This window comes from Megalobrama amblycephala, linkage group LG22 (genome assembly GCF_018812025.1).
Source record: "Megalobrama amblycephala isolate DHTTF-2021 linkage group LG22, ASM1881202v1, whole genome shotgun sequence".
NCBI classification, from domain to species: Eukaryota; Metazoa; Chordata; class Actinopteri; order Cypriniformes; family Xenocyprididae; genus Megalobrama; species Megalobrama amblycephala.
Genome location: NC_063065.1, coordinates 6,711,255 through 6,732,484, shown reverse-complemented (window position 1 = coordinate 6,732,484; position 21,230 = coordinate 6,711,255). Strand labels below are relative to the sequence as shown.

At 35.1% G+C, this 21,230-nt stretch overlaps 1 protein-coding gene across 1 annotated transcript in view; it reads left to right on the top strand.

Annotated features, from left to right (window-relative positions):
- Positions 1–20,844, top strand: part of slc4a2b (solute carrier family 4 member 2b) — a 38,876-nt gene extending 18,032 nt beyond the window's left edge. The window contains 19 exon segments of the mRNA XM_048174515.1: positions 2,449–2,652; positions 4,239–4,374; positions 7,609–7,789; positions 8,203–8,338; positions 8,744–8,942; positions 10,240–10,345; positions 10,600–10,784; positions 10,925–11,141; positions 11,856–12,062; positions 12,420–12,568; positions 13,706–13,768; positions 13,770–13,901; positions 13,979–14,212; positions 14,315–14,404; positions 15,176–15,342; positions 15,624–15,877; positions 16,108–16,277; positions 16,402–16,575; positions 18,650–20,844. Coding sequence (XP_048030472.1) covers positions 2,449–2,652; positions 4,239–4,374; positions 7,609–7,789; positions 8,203–8,338; positions 8,744–8,942; positions 10,240–10,345; positions 10,600–10,784; positions 10,925–11,141; positions 11,856–12,062; positions 12,420–12,568; positions 13,706–13,768; positions 13,770–13,901; positions 13,979–14,212; positions 14,315–14,404; positions 15,176–15,342; positions 15,624–15,877; positions 16,108–16,277; positions 16,402–16,575; positions 18,650–18,730 — 3,085 coding nt within the window. The 3' untranslated portion in view covers positions 18,731–20,844.
- Positions 20,845–21,230: the final 386 nt, after the last annotated feature.

Below are 21,230 nucleotides of genomic sequence, written 5' to 3'. Positions count from 1 at the left end.
CTTTGTATATTATATTTGTATGTTATATTAATATTAACGAAAATTATTTTCATTAAGCATATTTCCTCCCAGATTCTCATTATTGTAATGCAAATAATCTCACTTACATTACTATAATGTGAAAAAATAATAAAATTAAGGGTCCCCATGGACATGATAAACCTGGAACTATCAAATTTTTTTTTTAAATTATGACTTCCAGGCCTGGAAAAGTGATGGGAATAATTATAATCCTAATTGAAAGAAATGGACATTTCTATAGTGGATATTTTTGCAATGTCTATAAAATGAGTATTTATACATTCTTCTGTGTTTGTTGTACTGCATGAATTTTATTTTTAAGTAAATCATGCAGATTCATTACAGTAATGAGAATTTGGCTGTAACATGTTCTTAATTCTCATGAAAATAATGACAAAACTATGCAAAAATGCTTTATTCTTCTTTTTGTGAAATGTGACCTGGAAATGTTTTTATGTAATTGTGGTGTTTTGGTGGGAACTATGTCACCATAGTAAATTTTTTTGAGGGAAGTTCTCAGACTGTTGCATTATAGTTTCTTTGGTCTTCATTTGCAGTTTTGTTATATACTCATTTGAAGTGGTGGACGTTGCGGGTTGCATAGCGTGACCTATAAAGCATGCGGCTTCAGAGTGTGTCCGCTTCTCTGTTCTTGGTTTACTGTAAATTGAATCATTAGATGCCAGCGCACAGCACACCCTGTTCGTTACCTAGGACGAGTTATTTCAGAGACCAGCGGGGTATCAGCCTCTCTCCAGACCTCCATCACCGCTGTCCACATCACTCACCCGTTACTACTAGCAACCACACTTTGCTTTTATAAAGCGCTCTCCACCTTTCTTTTCTGCCTTCTCATCTTTTAAATGCAGGAGTGTCTTTACAAACTTCAGGATTCATTGTCAGATAATTCCAGCAGCTTGTGTTCCTCTGTTCTTTTGTAACATTAACAATGATAGGGATGTTTTTGGTCTAGGAAGCTTTTAAAAACATAACTCATTTTAAACTAAAGGTAAGTGCTCATGAAATATTTTTTGAATTTGTTGCAAAATTGAATGCAAATTACAATTAATCTCTGAATATTTTATGAAAATTAGTGCATACTCTATAGTGAGCTACTAAAGTTATGACTAAGTTGTACTGTTTTTCTTCAAGCGTCTTATTTTCCAAAAATTTTAGTGACATGCATCTTATTTTTTTGCTGTGGATGGACATTATTTTGTCTGAATGTTATTAAGCTAATTAAGTAATAAAAAGCTACCAAATAAACCAAGATATTTATCATAGTAAAACTATGGGATTCTAGGACTTTTTAAAAATTCACAAAAAAAAATCACAGTTTTTACGTTGTTTCTCCTTGTATGGAATTTTCAAAAAGTTTTGCATGTTTATAATCAGGGTTATTATCGTTAACTAAAACTATTAAAAACATGTAACGCATGTTAATGGAAATAAAGCTGAAATAAAATATAAATATTAGTTGAAAAGCTTAAACTAAACAAAAATTGAAAAGCTGAAGCACTAAAATTATCAACTGGAAATATATAAAAACTAAGGGGCCGTTTACATGACAGTGTTTTCAGCTAAAAACTGAATTTTTTATGAGTTTTGGCTGTTCATTTACACGACAACAGCGTTTTGGGGGAGTGAAAATGCAAACTTTTGAAAACTGATTTCAATTACACGTTTTTGAAAAAGATACCATTATTGTCTCTATGCTAACTACAAAAACGTGAATTTGTGAAAAGGTGACGTCATGCGCATGCGTATTACGTGTTCAGTCTCTTACAAAGTGACATCGCCAACTACTGGCCTGGCATGAATAATACAGCTTTTTTTTTTTTGCGTTTTTACAGATTTGTGTGAATGGGATCATTTTGACAATATTGTCATTTGTACCTGTAAAACAGAATTGTTGGTTTAACTTAAAGTAAGTTACCTAGTTGCCTTAATTTTGAGTTCTTTGAAATAAAAAATTTGAGTTAATACAATGAAGGAGATTGGTTTAATCAACAGAAACTCAAATATTATGTTATCTGAACCACATTAATTATTGAAGTTGATTTGACAAAAGAAAAATGTTGTGATCACAAATCATGAAAATTATTTTTTACAGTGTATGCGAAAATAAAAAGGAAAAACCTTTCTGTTTTTAGTACATCGTTGTCGTGTAAACGTACACTAAAACTGAAATAAAAAAGTTAAACCTAAATAGCAATATTTAAAAATATATATATAATAATAAAATAAAAAAAGCACATAACAAAATGACTAAAATTAACTAAAAGTATAAAAATGTAAAATAATAATAAATCTATAATACTTGTAAAAACCTATATAAAATCTATAATAAAATCAAATCTAAAATAGCTCTGATTATATTAGTGGTTTGATGAAAATTACTTGACCGTCTCATTTTGTCTCTTGTAGAGAGCCTGAACCAGCTCCTCCAACCCCTAGCGTCACTGAGCCCAGCTCTCTGCCCCGTGTGTCGAGTCGCAGCTACGACCTTCAGGAGAGACGTCGCACGGGCAACATGACTGGGACCGAGCAGGCCAAATACCAGCGGATCCCCACTGATGAGTTTGAGGCTCGAACCCTGGCCTCGGCCGACCTGGACGGCATTAAAAGTGAGTTTTTAACGTACACACCCAGTAGGATCCATCTCTACATTGTTTTTGCAGGTTTTGTGAATAACTGCTCAGTTGTAGTAGGAAATATTGAGGTACAAACTAGCCCGCCCCAAACTAACACTAAATGCATAAAGAATGATTTCTATTCCACTTTAATTGATTCCGAGTGCAATAATGCAATCCAAGTGCAATCCTTTGGTTGTTTCTTTATCCTGTTCTAACTTTCCATAAAGACCTGCCCTCCAGCTAATGGGATTTTATGTGAAGCTTCTGGGTCTGAAATCTCAGTAACTCAATACATTTTAAAACGAAGCGCTCTAGGCTGCCATCTTCAATACTATTGTTCACCGGCAACATAAACAATGACTTTACACTCATGCATTTGTTTCTTGAGCAGCAAATCAGCATATTAGGATTTCTGAAGGATCATGTGACACTAAAGATGCTGAAAATGCAGCTTTGCATCACAGGAATAAATTACATTTTAAAATATATTCAAATAGAAAACACTTATTTTAAATTGTAATAATATTTCACAATTTTTCTGTATTTTTAATCAAATAGTCTTGGTGAGCATAAGAGACTTCTTTCAAAAACACATTCTTTTGAATGGAAGTGTATTTGAGAAATGATTGTTTTGATGTATTTCAAACTATTAGAAATCAAGCACACAATCATGTTCTGGTCTGTGATTTCAACATCTACAGTATAAGTTTGAGTTTCCACTAGTTTCATGGTCTCTCAGGTGATTTGCACCATTCATCCCGCTACGCTTCACGGCAAGAGTCTTTTGTGCCCCAGTGCGACAAACCTTTCTCAGACTTCAGTTGTATATCAGCGGTTCCTGTAATATACCCCATCAGCTTTCTCCGTCTTCCTATGCGGCCACTAATTCGTCTGGGAAAAGGCCCATCTGCTGCATATGCTCAGCGACAGGTTGCTGTCTACCATTTAGTTTAACCTATGGATGTTAGCACATCGGTTCATAGGCAAATACATGTCTGACAGCAATTAATAGACAATAATATGTTAAACTCTGCTTGACAGCGGTTTCGATCACTATCAGCTCTCATCTTGCAATTCCCTGTTGGTTTGAATGCTTTTTAAGAAGTTTGCATAAGAATGTTAGTGAATTTCAGCTCCCAAAGAGCTCCAAGTAGCTGTGTGGGAAAGGCTTTGGCCTCTTTTCTTGATTGGAGTTTGTTCCTACAAGCACCCTGGTTAGTCAAATCCCCTTCAGTTCCCGCCCTGACCTTTTTACCCTGAATGTCTTTGGCAACTGGCCCATCCTGTAATTTCACCCTGATGAGCTTGTTATGAACAAAAGCGATGACCTGCTTCTCAACTCTGCCAAGGAATTTTACTAGTGAGTGTGGTCATTTGACGGTCATTTGATGGATTATTACTCATTACTTAATTGTATAATTACACTGTAACAAGGACACCTAACCAAAAACATTTACTATTGAATGGTAGTTTCCTTCATTATTTGAAAGTAAACATTCCAGTTGTCCGTTTTCTACACAAAAACATCAACTCCCACTGCCTTTTATTTAAATAATATATGTTTTTGTTGCAATCTTCCAGGCCACCGTTTGAAGATGTTCCTGGAGTACGTCGACACCTGGTTAGGAAAAGCACAAAGGGTCAAGTGGTGCACATCAGCAAAGATCACAAAGAACCCAGCACACGCACTCGCAAACTGGACCGAACACCACATGAGGTGAGACTCGTGCTAGATTGTGAGTTTGACTAGCTGATGTGAGAAGTTTGGTTGAAGCTAGTGTATTAAAGGCACAATATGTAAGATTTTTGGATTAAAATATCCAGAAACCACTTATATATTTTGTTGACTTGTGTACTTGCATTACATTATCACAAATGTTTCCAAGAATGTATAAATCCAGATAAATAAGCAATTTTAACCATGACACAGACAATGCCAGGCGTCACCTATCAATGACATCATACCCGCGTTACCCTTGGTTTCTGGTTTTAACACCAAAGACGCTTTAATATATTATGTTTTTATTAGACAGGTGAGCAACTGTTTGAATACATTAATTGAGAGAAAACTAATCATTGTTATATAGCTCAACACAGTAAAGGTGATGAAACACGTGGCAACTTTTTGAGCAATGTTGCCGTCAGCGGGCAACCTGGTGAGATACAGGGCAACTAATTAGGGCAACCAATCAGGGAGGAGCAAATCTAATGCCAACCCAATAAATAATTATAAACACTTGTTAGGCTAGACAGGGTAAACCCAGCCTGATCTGCCGGCGATTTGATTTCGCCCGGCAACTCAGTCTGGAAACCCGTACATTCATTTCTGCTGCATCTGTTACACTTTTGTGGGAACCAATCACAGACTGGCTTATCCACCTTGCTCACTATTGGCAGGTACAGAGCTCTTTCTATGGCTCTGGGCGGGTATAACACGATGATGTCTCTCACACGACGGTCAATCCAATTCCTTTTAACCTCTCAACGATGCTAAATGACTTCTTTAGTTTAGCAAACAAATCGCTCGACTGGGTGTAAATACCACCCACTTTCATGTTTTTTTGAACAACCTGTGAAAATCGCTTGATGCCATTGCTGCTACTGCAAACCGCTGATCAATGCTACAAACCAATACAAACTAAGCCTGTCTGGAGTTTTCGCATCGCTCTGCAAAAGTACATCACCAGATCTGATTGGTTGAAGGACTATCCAATTGCGTGAATAATGCTCGTTGATCACGCCTCTTGTGCAGTAGGAAATACATAGCAAACTCCCCAGACCAATGTTCAATTTTAAATTGAGCTTGGTCTGGTGATAGCCAGACAATTGTTAGGCATTTTATTTCAACTTTTCAAATATTTTCTTTGTTTTTATTAAATTTAAATGCCTTTCTGATCTGATTTGTGATAGGAAAAAGGAGAAGAGCGAGTTTGGCAAAAGGCGGATTTGAACCCGCGTCGATCGCGTCAAAAGCTGCACTCACATGCCATACACCCTACAGCCTACGCCACTACAGACGTTAAATAGAACTCGTCTTTTTAGTATTTAACTGAAAACATTCGATGGCTAAATTACTGCCTACGCACATTAAATTGGAAACCTGTTGGTATTTTAAGCATTAAATGAGGTAAATTCCCTGTTTTGGGTTGACGCATGACAACTTACCAATGTAAAAAAAATATAAGTTCACTCTCCTTTTCTTCGCTCCACTGCCGCTGAGAGGCCACCATCTTGTTTGAATTTTTTCTGAAATCTCCAAGCTGGTCACGTGATGGGCTTCTAGCATTCTGATTGGAGGATCTCAAAATATTGCCCACGACTGATCTGAAATATCCAGATATAAATTTGTTGCTCATTTTTAATGGGAAAGTGCCCTCTGTGTATCATCACCTTTAGTCTTATTGTTTGAATCTTCGTTTTCTTGATTTATCATGAGTACCATGTTTTACCATGCCTAATATTGATCAAGCTTACTGCAGTGTGCAACAAGTGTCTCATAGTAGCTGCAGAGTGAGCGCAGAGTAGCACTATAACAATTTTCAGCACACAAATGAATCTAATATGATAAAACTGCGCTATGTTACCCCACATACTCATGACTGGAAGAAGCAGAAGCAGCTGTGGCATAATAAAAGCTCCACTAATGTCGAGACGTGTGTAGCGCTTACGCTTGTGTCTCTCATTAGCAATCACTCCAGCAGCTTTCAGCCACACCCTGCTTCATACTACAGTAATGTTAATCAATCTTTAATACATTAGCTCATCCATAAATATGATTTCTGCCCGAGTCCCATCGGATTCTTTTCCACCGGCTGTAGCTGTGAAGACACCTCCTATTATTCCGCAAAATCAAGGCATAAAATATATTTACGTTACAGTAAAAGAAATTATTGAAATAAATTTAATTTGTTTTAAAAATATATATATTTTTTTATATAATAATAAATTATTATTATTATTATTATTATTATTATTATTAGTAGTAGTAGTAGTAGTAGTAGTAGTATATTTAAAAATAATAATAATTAATTAAATCCTTATCATAAATAACCAGAAGGATCATTGAAAAGTCATGGATATTGGTTTATCAAAAACTACAGGAAACCTGGTCACTATTAAGTCAACTAAAACTAAAAGTTCTGTGGAAACGTTTTAACACTATTCCCTCTGGCTGGGATTTTGGGAACAAAATTGTTGTAATGGGCACGACTAGCTAGGTTTCGGATGTCTCTACAGATGCCTTCACAAAGTCCTGATGGATTGTTTCAGCTAATTTAGTCCTTTTTCCCAGATTGAGACTCACTCACAGCGTTTCCACTTATTTCACACAAGCCCGCTGTCCTTCACAACAAATAAAAGGAGGATTTTAGGGGGCAGAACCTGATTAAAAATGAATGAACTTCTTCCCTTTCACACACCTAAGAATAAAGAAAAGATCAGCTCAGGTAACTGGACACCGCAAGCCTTCAGAGTCAGTCATGTTTTATTAACGCCCTCAGATTCCCCTCTAGACAGGTAAACCAGCTACGTCTTAGGGTAAAAGAGTGTACTTATGGACCCTCTTACTTCTAAACAACATCAGTGGGTGTTCACACCGCTGCCTGACGCCTCGTCGCTCGGTCGTGCTCCGAAAGAACAGCATGGTCCTTTTAGACTTTTCCAGACGGCTTGCTCAACACCAGAAGGTCAGGGAATGGTGTGTTGGTGTACATGCACATGCTGGATGCATCGATTGGTGTGTGATATCACATTTTGAGCAGATCTTGAGTTTAAATGCATAGCTGGTGCAGTTTTAATGATGTCTGTTGCTTTGACTACCTTAGCGAGTTTCTAATTTCTTCTAAAGAAAAGCTCTTAATGAATTTGTGTTTTAGGGCTCTTGAGATTTCTCATCAGAAGGTGGTTTAATAGCATGTTCTCCACTCATTTATTGCACGTTCTTTGGCACCAGGTGTTTGTGGAGCTGAATGAGTTGATCATGGATAAAAACCAGGAGATGCAGTGGAGAGAAACGGCCCGCTGGATCAAGTTTGAAGAGGATGTGGAGGTGGAAACGGACCGCTGGGGGAAACCACATGTCGCCTCGCTGTCATTCCGCAGTCTGCTGGAGCTGAGAAAAACCATCTCTCATGGTGAGAACCTGCTGAAGCCTCATAAAATCTGTTTTGTAAGGAAGAGCAAAGGTCAGGTTAGCGGTAACGCTTTATATTGTAATACAAAAATTAATTACAAAAGCATCATGGTGTCTTGAGGTGTGACGTGCTACAGTATAATATACTTTTTTTAATATAATTACTGTATTAAATGATACTACAAGGAATATTTCTGTTAAAAATAACAATACAAAGTACTAGATTTAGTAGTTTTTATTGTGGGGTGTACTCATTTTTGCATCACCCTAATTTGAGTAAAACTGAAAATTTTGTTCTATATATATACATTATAATATTTATATAATTGCATTGATTTTGTTATATTGACATTATATTGATTTACATAAATAATCATGAAAATGAAATGGCCTCATTTTGATTCCTCCCATTAGGAGCTGTGCTTTTGGACTTGGACCAGAAGACACTACCTGGCATCGCCCATCAGGTGGTGGAACAGATGATCATCTCAGACCAGATCAAAGCTGAGGACAGAGCCAATGTCCTCCGCGCTCTCTTACTCAAGCACAGGTAGAGCTTGGATATTTGTACAATAAGCAATATCTAACATCATGTCTACACTGGGCGTGACAAAGCGACTGTTGCAAATCTATTTGTTCTTCATGTCAGAAGTTGTGCCATCTCTTGGAGTACGTCGGAAATAGAGCGGAGCATCAGTCTACCACATCCAGTGTAAACAGCATCACTGATTAGAATTGGTTTTATTTGCTTTTGTCATATTGCAATCGATGCTCGCGTCTGGTGTAGACATGTTGGTCTCGCTTTTATCCCACATATGATTTTTTTCATTCTCATATAATCGAATGGTTTCTGTTCACCATAATGCCACCCATCCATATGTAGATCCACACATGACTCTTCGCAGTCTCTCCTAGTGTCTCTTACCCGCTGGCTCCCTTGCTCTCCCTCCCTTAGTCACCCGAGCGATGAGAAAGAGCACAGCTCCCCCTTCCCCAGAAACATCTCCGCAGCCAGCCTGGGCTCCCTGATCACCCATAACCAGAGCAGCAGTAACCATCTGTCTGTCCCCGAACCCTCCGTCACAGAGCCACTCATGGGGTCCTCAAGGTCCAGTCAAGACAGCACACTTCACATTGACATAGAGAAGAATGAGGTAATTGGATGGAAGTGTCTCAATTACAGTAGATAATGGTTTTAGTTGAAGAGCAGGTGACTACTAGTAGTTTAGCTGAGCCCGTATTTATACAAACATATGTATAAGAAATCACCCAAAATTTGAAGAAAAAAAAAATTCATTTGGGAAAAAAAGAAAAGAAAAACCTGTTGGATTTAATCGAAGAAAAAAAAACATTTGCTGCTTCCAATTCACCTACTTATACTACTTTTGAGTGTGTAGCACAGGGGCGTAGTTTGTGGGGGGGATGGGAGGGAGGTAACCCCCCCAATATTCAAACTCATCAGTTACAACCCCCCCAATACAATACAACCATACCAACGTTCAACCCCCCCAAAGTTGAAACCAAATCTATGCCCTTGGTGTAGCAGAAGAGTAGGCAAGCTTTGGGACATACTACTTTGTCATAATTGCGACTTCAACAGACCGTTCTGTCGTTTATTTATGTGCATCTGCCCTATCAATCATCTTCTCACAGTTAAAATCCTCCACGTTCAATTTAATTTAATTTTCTACCGTATCGGAGAGAAATGTAGTCGCACGTTGATCTGTCAGTCGTGGGTTTTTCATGCGGAAAACTCTCCTCATGTGTTTGCATAATGATGCATTTAAAAGTTAATGGTCAAACGCATCATTACAAAACTTCATAATGCTGTTGCTGATTAAATATAATGTGGATAACATTAAATTAATATCTTTTCGTTAGGTTAGATACTGATAAATAATCACTCAAACCCTTTTATCTGAACCTCTCTACTTAACCATCGGACTCACACATCTGCTATGTTTGTAGTTTTTTTTAACACTTTTTATTGGTGTTTGTAGTTCTAATCGAATCCTCGTCTAATGCGCAATGGGTTGTGGGCAATATTAGTCATTAGAGTGTTCATGGATTTGCACTTTGTGTTCTAACCAGGAAAAAGTAGACCATCCGGGTATCTTTGGAATACTCATTTCGATATACTACGATTTGGGACACACTAATTTTAATTTTGAATTCTATATAGAATGGAGAGTATGCGAATTGGGATGCAGCAATTGTCTTAAAGTTCATATTCCTTGTTTTCAGTCATTCATTCATTCATTCATTCATTCATTTTGGGGTGAAATATGGGATTTCTTCACCAACCATGTTTTTGCTTCTTGTCTAACGATTGCATGTGTTTTTGTGACCTCAAATGTGAAATTTCCTTTAGAGTTTTTAATTCACTGCTAAATATATAATATTTTTGGGTCGTCTTTCTTTCTGATTCGTCTTATGTTTCATTATTTGCAGAAAGATTCAGTTCCACCTATGGGCATGCACAAATCCAAGTCCAAACATGAGCTTAAGCTTCTGGAGAAAATTCCGGAAAATGCAGAAGCCACTGTCGTACTTGTTGGTAAGCTCTTATTAACGAATCCTTTTGGAATGCTGTTGAATTTCTATCTTGGAATCAGTCCTAAATCATTTAAGAAAGTAAAATGGAAATTTGGAAAAATATTAATTTCAGTTTATCCCATTTGAACCGGCTGCTAATAATGATTAATACCAAATTAACGAGATGCATCAGGAACTAACATAACTATCATAGAATTAACACAGCTAATTATTTCACGAAACAACAGGAAATTAAATGCATTTCTCCCTTGTTAGGCAGTGTTGACTTCCTGGAGCAGCCCACCATGGCATTTGTTCGACTGCAGGAGGCTGTAGAACTGGACTCAGTGCTGGAAGTATCAGTTCCTGTTCGGTTTCTCTTTGTGCTGCTTGGTCCTCCCAGCACCAACATGGACTACCACCAGATCGGACGTTCCATTTCCACTCTCATGTCCGACAAGGTGAGGAAGACTATCGTACAGTTGACTACAAATAATAAAATGACAGCTCACCAGCCCACATGACCATAAACATGCATTGTTCCAAAAATTCAGACTATAATGCCTATTTCCATTGTTAACTTGATCTGATGTCTCTTCAGCAATTTCATGAAGCTGCATATCTGGCTGACGATCGCCAGGACCTACTCAACGCCATCAACGGCTTCCTGGACTGCAGCATCGTGCTCCCTCCATCAGAACTGGGTGGTGATGACCTCCTGCGGTCCGTCGCTCACTTCCAAAGAGAGATGCTCCGCAAGAGAGAGGAACAGGAGGTGGCCATGCAGTCCAAAGAGCCCAAGAGCCTTGAAGAGAAAGGTCTGCATCCGCCTGGGTAGATTCAGTCTGGAATGACTGTAGTTCCAGTTAAGCTTTTATTTTGGTTTTATATTTTAATTTTTTTGGTTTTATATTTGGTCATTTTGTTCTTTTGTTCTGTGCGTGTGTATGATTTTTTATTATTATTTTGGCTTATTTTAGTTGTTTGTCTTTTTGTGCTTTTATTGTTTAGGTTTTTTGTATTTGTTTTCTTTATTATTATTTTTTTATTAGTGCATTTGCTTTTATTTTGTCTTTTTAGTTTTTTCCATTTTATGTAGACATTTTATGTTTGTTTTTTTTACCTTTATTGTGTTTTTTTATTTTATTATTATTTTGTCTTATTTTAGTTTTTTGTCTTTTTTGTGCTCTTGTTTGTATTTTTGATTAAAAAAAATTGTTAGTGCGTTTGTTTTTATTTTGTCTTTTATTTAGTTTTTTAATTAATTTTATGTAGATGCTTTGTTTTCAGTGTATTTTCTTTATTTTTTTTGTCTTTTTTGTGCTTGTTTTATTGTCTTTTTGTTGTTTTTGTGCCTTTTTTTATTTTTCCTTTTGCTTATTTCTTGTTGCTTTTTTTGCTTGTTTTGTTTGTTTGTTTGTTTTTAGTTTTGTTTCTGTGTATTTGTGTGTTGTTTTGCAACTTTCATGAATATTTCTCCAGTATCCTGTTATATTAAAATTTCCTAACTTCTCTCTTTATGTGTAAATCAGAGGCTTTGCTGGCACCCTTCAAACCAGAAGACGACCCTTTACGACGCACAGGCCGTCTGTTTGGTGGGCTGATCCGTGACGCCCAGCGGCGTTACCCAAAGTACATCAGTGACTTTAAGGATGCGCTGAACCCCCAGTGCATGGCTGCTGTCATCTTTATCTATTTTGCCGCTCTTTCTCCCGCCATCACATTCGGAGGCCTTCTGGGTCAGTTATGCTATTGTTCTCCATTTCGTCTGTGCTTTTACTGACAGAAACATATTGATAAGATTTTAAATGCAGTAATTTTAAATGCATGTCATCCATTACTGTTGGGCAGAATTTTTAGGATGGGAAGTTTTGGACATTGTTTAAAAGGGAAATTTATTTAGTTTATTGCATCCAGAACTGACTTAAATTACTTGAAGTACCCAGTAAGTGACCAGTTATTTAACAAAAGGTTCATCATGATAAATGGCTCTGATTCTGATAAGTATTTTAGATTAGATGCCCTGAACTCCAGTGTCTGACCTCGATGTTCAATAATTCATGACGCTGGAGCTCTGGTTTGTTTTATGTGTTCAGGTGAGAAGACTGAAGGGCTCATTGGCGTGTCGGAGCTGATCGTGGCCACGTGTATTCAGGGCGTGTTGTTCTGTCTGCTCGGGGCCCAGCCGCTTTTGGTGGTGGGCTTTTCTGGACCAATCCTGGTGTTTGAAGAAGCCTTCTTCTCTGTGAGTTTATAAAACTGTTCCTTAAACCAGATACAACCTCTACTGTTAAAGGACAAGGACAAGAAACTTTTTTTCCCAAGAGACACATACTCTCAGATGAGAACAGATAGTAGTCAGTTAGCAAATGATTTCAAGCCAAGTCAAGCTAGCATTAGTATTACTGTCCTTCTTATTTCAGGTTAGGGACCCATAAATATTAAAATTCGATGCATAAACCTGCACTTTTTGTGCTATGGATATCTAAAATTGTCCCGTTTGTTGAATGTTTGTTGTTTGCTGTTACTTTTTCTTAGCAAACAGACTTAATTATTTATTTTTTTTACTTTTAATTTTACTTTATTTTCTTAATTACGTATTTATTTTTTTCTTCTTTTTCTATGTTATTATTTTTTATTATTTTATTTTTATTTATTTTATTTAATTTATGTATTCTTTTTAATGCTCCACCCTTTATATTTTTTTATATTATATTTAGTTTTTTTACTTAATTTCCTTTTTTTCTATATTATTATGTATTTTTTAATAATTTTATTTTTATTTATTTGTAGTTTAATTTATGTATTCTTTTTAATGATCCACCTTTTATATTTTCTTTTTGATTTATTTTTATTAATTTATAAATTTACTTTATTATTATTATTATTATTATTATTATTGTATTTTTTTTAATTATCATTATTTTATTGTTTTTAATGCTGCACCCTACAGAAACTCTGTGTACATTAAGGTTTTTCAGTGAATATGATTATATAATTTTTCAGTGTCTATGACTATAATTAGGACATTTCCATACCATAAAACATCCCCTGTTGTTAAAGGACAAGTTCACTGTTTTCACATTCATTTATATAGTGCTTTATACAATACAGATTGTTCAAAGCAGCTTCACTGTAATAAACAGAGAAAAAAAGTAAAGCGTCTCTAAAAAGATTATTCATTATTCAGCTAAATTTAGTTCAATGTTGGTTCAATTTAGTTCAGTAACAACAGTGTGAACGTTGCAAAATGAATTTGCTACGAAGCAAAATCAGTTCAAACTATAAAGCAGCTCTACAGAATATAATATTGTCATTATTCAGCTCAATTCAGTTCAAGTTCACCCAAAATAAACATTCATTCACTCCTCTTTTTCTCCAGTTCTGTAAGGGCAATAATATGGAGTACCTGACAGGTCGTGTTTGGATCGGTTTTTGGCTCATTCATCATCGTGGTGTTGATGGTGGCCTTTGAGGGCAGCTTCCTGGTTCGATTTGTCTCACGTTTCACCCAGGAGATCTTCTCCTTCCTCATCTCTCTCATCTTCATCTACGAGACCTTCTCAAAACTGGTCAAGGTAGTTTGGATTGTCTTTTGATTGTTTTGTGTGCATATATAATCATGGATTCCTCATGACTGCTGATGTATCCACAGATATTCCAGGAACATCCTCTGAAACGCTGCTCTGCTATGGTTATTGATGTGGACAACTCGACGTACAATTCAAGCACTTTAAGTCCATTAGCAGCGAACAGCAGTTCGCCGGAGACGGTAAAGGTGGTCGGTGAACCCAATACTGCTCTGCTGTCCTTGGTGCTCATGTCTGGCACCTTCTTCATTGCCTTCTACCTGCGCAAGTTCAAAAACAGTGCCTTCTTCCCCGGCAGGGTATGATGCTGTTTAATCAACTGACCATGTTGAGAGATTAGAACACTGCAAAGAAAAATGTGGTTCTCATCTTTTGTCTAAAAGAAGTGTAATTTTTTACAGTTGAGAAGAGTTATTGGAGATTTTGGAGTTCCTATTGCCATTCTCATCATGGTTCTGGTAGACTACAGCATTCAGGACACATACTCACAGGTGACAATGGAGAGTTATCAGTTAGCAGATGATTAAGTTATTGAAGTTAATAATAGTGCTTGCTAAGTCACTCATTTCAGGCCAGGAACCCTAAATGTTAAACTTTGTTGCCAAAACTTGAGCAATTTGTGCTACTACTGATATATGTGTATTTATGTGTATTATATATATATATATATATATATATATATATATATATATATATATATATATATATATTATTATTATTATTTTTTTTTTTTTTTTTCTTTTATTTTCTTCTTATTATTATCTTATTATCTATTCTATTTAATTATTCATTTTTTTATTAATTTATATATGCATTTTTTAATGCTTCACCCATATTTTATTTATTGTATGTATTTTTATTTTTTTTTTCTTATTGTATATATTTCTTTCTTTTGTATTGTTATTAATTTGTATATGCATTTTTTAAAATGTTTTTAATGCTCCACCTATATTCTTTTCTTCATCTTTTATTATGATTATTTTTTATTTTATGTATTATTTTTATTCATATTTTCTTTTGTTTATTATTAATAATTCTTTTTTATGCTCCACCCATTTTATTTTACTTTATTTTTTATCTTCATTGTTTATTATTATTATTTAATGCATACTTTTTTTCATTATTATTCTTTTATTATTATTATTATTATTATTATTATTATTATTTTCAGTTTTTTTTTTTTTTTTTACATTTTATGAATAATAAGCTTTTTTTTATTGCTATTAATTTTTTTATAACATGATTAATGCTCCACCCTACAGAAACTAAGTGTCCCCCGAGGATTTTCAGTGACTAGTCCTGATAAGCGGGGTTGGATAGTCAATCCTCTGGGCAGTGATGGTCAGTTCCCCATCTGGATGATGTTTGCCAGCATCCTTCCCGCTCTGCTCGTCTTCATCCTCATCTTTATGGAGACTCAAATCACCACGTGAGTCCAGTGCCATGCTTGGTTTCATTATAATTACATACATAGAGCTCAAAAAATATTTTTAGCAATGTATTTTTTTGTGCCAGAAAAAAAATCTTTTCAGTATTTTTTTTTTATATATATATATATATATATATATATATATATATATATAATTTTTTTTGCGATTTTAATTTGTAATAAAGCTGGTAATTATACAGCTGTAATGTAACTGTAACGCTGACAATGTTTCTGTTTCACGTTTACATCATGGCAGTATTAACGACGCTCTCTCCTTCTAGGTTGATAGTCAGTAAGAAAGAGCGCATGCTGGTGAAGGGTTCTGGTTTCCATCTGGACCTGTTGATCATCGTGACTCTCGGCGGCACCAGCGCTCTGTTTGGCCTGCCGTGGATGGCTGCAGCCACCGTGCGCTCTGTAACCCATGCCAACGCCCTCACCGTGATGAGCAAAGCTGTCGCCCCAGGAGACAAACCTCGAATCCAGGAGGTCAAGGAGCAGAGGGTGACCGGGTTACTGGTGGCGATACTTGTAGGTGGGTTTCAGCAATGACAATTCAAACATTATCAATTTAATTGCAACCTGATCAACACAAACTGCTGATTAGATCAATAAATCTCATAAACATAGTTGCAAAGGTACTCATGTCTAAAGTGGACTATCGAAATAGTGTTTAACGATTCATCTATCTTATTATCAGAAAATAATTATAAGAAAAAGACCATAAAATGTACTCATACATACTGCAAATTTGGTTGGTTGTAGGTCTCTCAATAGTAATCGGTGATCTGCTCCGTCAAATCCCAATCGCTGTGCTGTTTGGCATCTTCCTGTATATGGGTGTGATGTCACTGAATGGCATCCAGCTGACAGAACGAATCCTGCTCCTGCTGATGCCCCCAAAATACCACCCCGACCACACCTACGTGCGCAAGGTCAGGACTCCATTCAGTTTTTGTTTATTAATGTAACAGTAACACAGTGCAGTAATGGTATCAGACACTGTACAGAACTCTTATGGTTTATACTGTATATCTTGACTGAATCACTGTTCCTCAGGTGCGGACGCTGCGTATGCATCTGTTCACAGCGATACAGGTGGTCTGTCTGGCTGTCCTCTGGGCGGTCATGTCCACCGTGGCATCGCTGGCTTTCCCGTTCGTTCTCATCATGACCGTCCCTGTCAAGATGTTTCTTCTGTCACGCATCTTTAGCGCTCGTGAAATGCAGTGTGTAAGTATCTTTGTGCACACAAACACATTTTTGCTTGCTTCTTAGCGATACACTATCGTTCAAAAGTTTGTAAGATTTTTTTTTTTTTTTAAATAATTAATGCAGTAATGACATTTATTTGTGTTACTAAAGATTTCTATTCCTTATAAATGCTGTTCTTTTGACCTTTCTAGTCATCAAAGATTTCTGAGAAACATAAAAATATTAACTGTTTTCAACATTGATAATAAGAAATGTGTCTTAAGCATATTAGAATGATTTCTGAAGGATCATGTGACACTGAAGACTGGAGTAATGATGCTGAAAATTCAGCTTTGCATCACAGGAATAAATTACATTTTATAATATATTACTATAGAAAACAGTTATTTTAAATTGTTATAATATTTACAATATTACTGTTTTACTGGATATTTGATTAAATAAATGCAGCCTTGCATTTATTTAATCTTTTTTTTAAAATATTTTAAAAAATGTCTTTTTAAGACAATTTGTACGGAATTGTACGGATTAGGGCCAAGCAATAATAAAAAAATAAAACCATCTTGAGATTAAAGTTATTAAATTTCGAGAAAAAATTTAAATAAAATGTTGAGAATAAACTCATTAAATTACGAGAAAAAACCTGTTAAATTTCGAGAAAAAAGTCGAGATAAAATGTTGAAAAAACTCGTTAAATTACGAGAAAAAAGTAGTTAAATTATGAGAACAAATTTAACGAATTTGTTCTCGTAATTTCACGACTTTTTTCTCATAATTTAACGAATTTCTTGTAATTTAACGACTTTTTTCTCGTAATATAATGACTTTATTCTCAACATTTTATCTCGACTTTTTTCTCAAAATTTAATGTCATTTTTCTCGTAATTTAACGAATTTGTTCTCGTAATTTAAACGATTTTTTTCTCGTAATTTAATGACTTTATTCTCAACATTTTATCTTCGACATTTTTCTCAAAATTTAAAATTTTTCTCGTAATTTAACGAATTTGTTCTCGTAATTTAACAACTTTTTTCTCGTAATTTAACAACTTTTTTCTCGTAATTTAATGACTTTATTCTCAACATTTTATCTCGACTTTTTTCTCAAAATTTTAACAAGGTTTTTTTCTAGTAATTTAACGAATTTGTTCTCGTAATTTCACGACTTTTTTCTCATAATTTAATGAGTTTATTCTCAACATTTTATCTCAACTTTTTTCTCAATTTAACGAGGTTTTTTTTTCGTAATTTAACGAGTTTATTCTCAACATTTTATCTCGACTTTTTTCTCAATTTAACAAGGTTTTTTTTCGTAATTTAACAACTTTAATCTCGAGATGGTTTTATTTTTTTATTATTGCTTGGCCCTAATCCTCTTCTGTAAATTTGAAACAGTGTTCAGAATCCATTTTAATTCCTAAAATTGTATATTTCATTAAAAAATTATTTTATTTTATTTTATTTTATTTTATTTTATTTTATTTTATTTTATTTTATTTTATTTTATTTTATTTTATTTTATTTTATTTTATTTTATTTTATTTTATTTTATTTTATTTTATTTTATTTTATTTTATTTTATTTTATTTTATTTTATTTTATTTTATTTAGAGAATTTGGTGACGTCTTAGAGATGGAGTGTTATTTTTTCCCTTTGGAATAATGTGCAAAAAGCCATATTATAGGGATATTTCACCACAAATGAAAATTCTGTCATCATTTACTCACCCTCAAGTTGTTCCAAACCTGTATGAATTTCTTTCCTCTGCTGAACACAAAAGAAGAAATTTCTGATGAATGTCGGAAACCAAACAGTTGATATATCTGACGTCTATAGTATCATTTTTTTCTACATACTATGGAAGTCAATGGGGCTCATCAACTGTTAGGTTACCCATATTTTTCAAAATTATCTTCTTTTGTGTTCAGCAGAGGAAAGAAATTCATACAGGTTTGGAAAACTTGAGGGTGAGTAAATGATGACAGAGTTTTCATTTTTGGGTGAACTATCCCTTTAAGAAAGTAGGTCATTTTCAAAATCATGTTTGACTAGTGCTGTTTTTTGACTTTCTGTCTCTCTTCCCTTTCTCAGTTGGACGCTGATGATGCAGAGCCCACTTTTGACGAGAAGGAGGGACACGACGAATACACAGAGATGCACATGCCAGTCTGAGCCACGACCACAGCTGTCCATTTCTCACCTGTCTTCCTGTCAGTCAGGCTATTGGCCAATAGGACAGTTGCTTTTTTTAAACTTTGACAAACCAAATCGTGGTGAGAATATTATGTGGACCTGATCTCATTTCCAGAGACTCATTTCATTTGAATTAGAAGGTTTGAGCTGCTATCACACCGTTTAGCCTTTACAAAGCGTATTTGTCGCCTATGAGGAAAACGAATGTACCGTATGGGGTTAACTGGACATTCCCAGCACCATTCAGGGCCCATGCAATATTTTATGTCGTTTTAAGTGTATATTCATGATCAAGAAAGATCGCCAAGGCCCATTTCATCTTATACCATATGTACGTCTGTGCTTTTAATAGTTTTGTAATTGTGTGGCAGAACAATCACACAATCGACAGTATTTTTTTCCCCTTCGTTGCCGTCCAGTCACAACTGTTTTCATTTCTATACAGTTGTTTTCTCTTTTATAATGCATGAAAGTCACAAAAAAAAAAAACCTCTAGATGTGCAGTTGTAGTATATTTTATATTGACTGTTACATGGAGCAAATGACTCATTCAGAGCGAGTGAACTCTGTTTTAGAGGATGAATTTGGTGGCAAGTGATCTTGAGGGGTTTTCAGATGAGTCCCAGATGGATTCATTAGTGACCTAGTTTCTTAAAACCCATAAGAAAAAGAAGAGGAGCGTCCCTAAAGATGATCCCAAAGGTTCTGATTCAGTTCATTATGGTTCATTTGTAAGAACTAAACATGTTGACCAGAGGTGAGTTTCCCAAAGCCAAATATGGTCACAAGTTCCATCAGCACCAACGCAATTCAATGGAACTTGCGACCATATTTGGCTAACGATGCTTTTAGGAAATATACACCTGATAAAATTTAATTTCACACATAAAAAGTTTTTCCACATACAATGTTGAATTAACACTAAAACAGAAGCCTGTTCTCTTGAACACCAGTTCTCAGCATATACACAGTATAGATTTTGATTTACTTACTAATTATTTATGCGTTTAACACGGGAACCGTATTATTTATTCACTTCCTCAGTTCATGAGGGATTTTGCCATAGAATTCCTGAATAATATCACTACTTTTTCCTCATCATTCACTAATATTCCATTGCTTCACTTTTTGGATCCCTATAGTCAATTAGATGGTGAATCTGCACTAATAAGATTCGACTACTGCACGTATACTTTCACTTTTTTGTACGCACAAACGGGAATTAAATTAACACGTTTAATTATTTGGTTGCGGTTAAATAATTAAGTTAAGCATATGTTATGTTTGTTATTTTAGTAGTATTTCACATTTATTTGGAACGTTCTGGCCTTTTTTTAATCTCCGGATTTGATCACACCATTGTGCTTTAAACAAGCTACAAAACAAGTGCTTTAGCTCATTTGAGCGCTATTTACATTCCAGATTGTGATTCCAGAATCGGATGTATGTTAGGATCTATTAATGATAGGAATTTATTATATTAGTTTTATATTGCATTAGCTTATGTAATGAAATACGGAGAGTCAACTTGAAAATGAAATTGTGTAGAGGTTATTTTTATTCGACTAGGAATTGGTTAGACTCTTTGTCATGATTGATTTGAGAATATTTTTATAAAATGTTGTTTCTGTCTTCGTTTAGTAAATCAGGACCTTCAGCGCGTTGTACTTTGTCACCATTGTTGATCTTTGACATTCCCTCTGCCCGTGTTCAGCGACTGGTTCCAGGTTTGCGTCTAGACACGTTTTAGGCCTGCAGAACTCTGGGAAATCTGACGGTAGAGCAGCACTTTGAAGTTGTGCTGCTACTGGATCTGTACTGTGTGGATTCTCGGCAGCACTTGTTTGTAGATGGTATTTATTATGGATGTTCATGAAGGTTAATGCTGGAACATTGCAGTCATTTTAAAGTCTGGTGATATTTGTTACAAAAGTATGGCAAAGGGAAGTGAGGGTCATTTAACATCTGTGGACATCTTTTTAATGCATTTTTGTTTTTATTGGATATTTGATTTTTAAATGTTCCGTTGTACATAATGCAATATTTACAGTAAATTCCAAATATTGCAAATAAAGTTGATTTTTCTATTTAAACTTGCTATTTGTTTGTTTTTTTGTTTGTTTTTTTAATTTCAGTTTTTAAAATTGCTTTGGTTTGCATTTATTTATTTATTTTTCTTCCACTCACAGCAAAAGAAATGCTCAGAGCACATTTGATCCTTCTCTATATAGTGTTAAAGTAACACTGAAGCAGAGTTAAAGTTAATGAGATAATTAGTGATTAAGTGATGATTGAGCATTAGTGATGAACACCTGCTGTTAACAAGCAGAATCACTGAAGAAAAGAGAAACACAAGAACTACAACTGACTTCAGCCACAGTCTTAGATGAAATCAACTTAAGATACTTCTCTCAAGATCTGATTAAACAACTCCACAAACAGAATTACCAGCTTCACTTATTAATTGACTTTGTTTCTG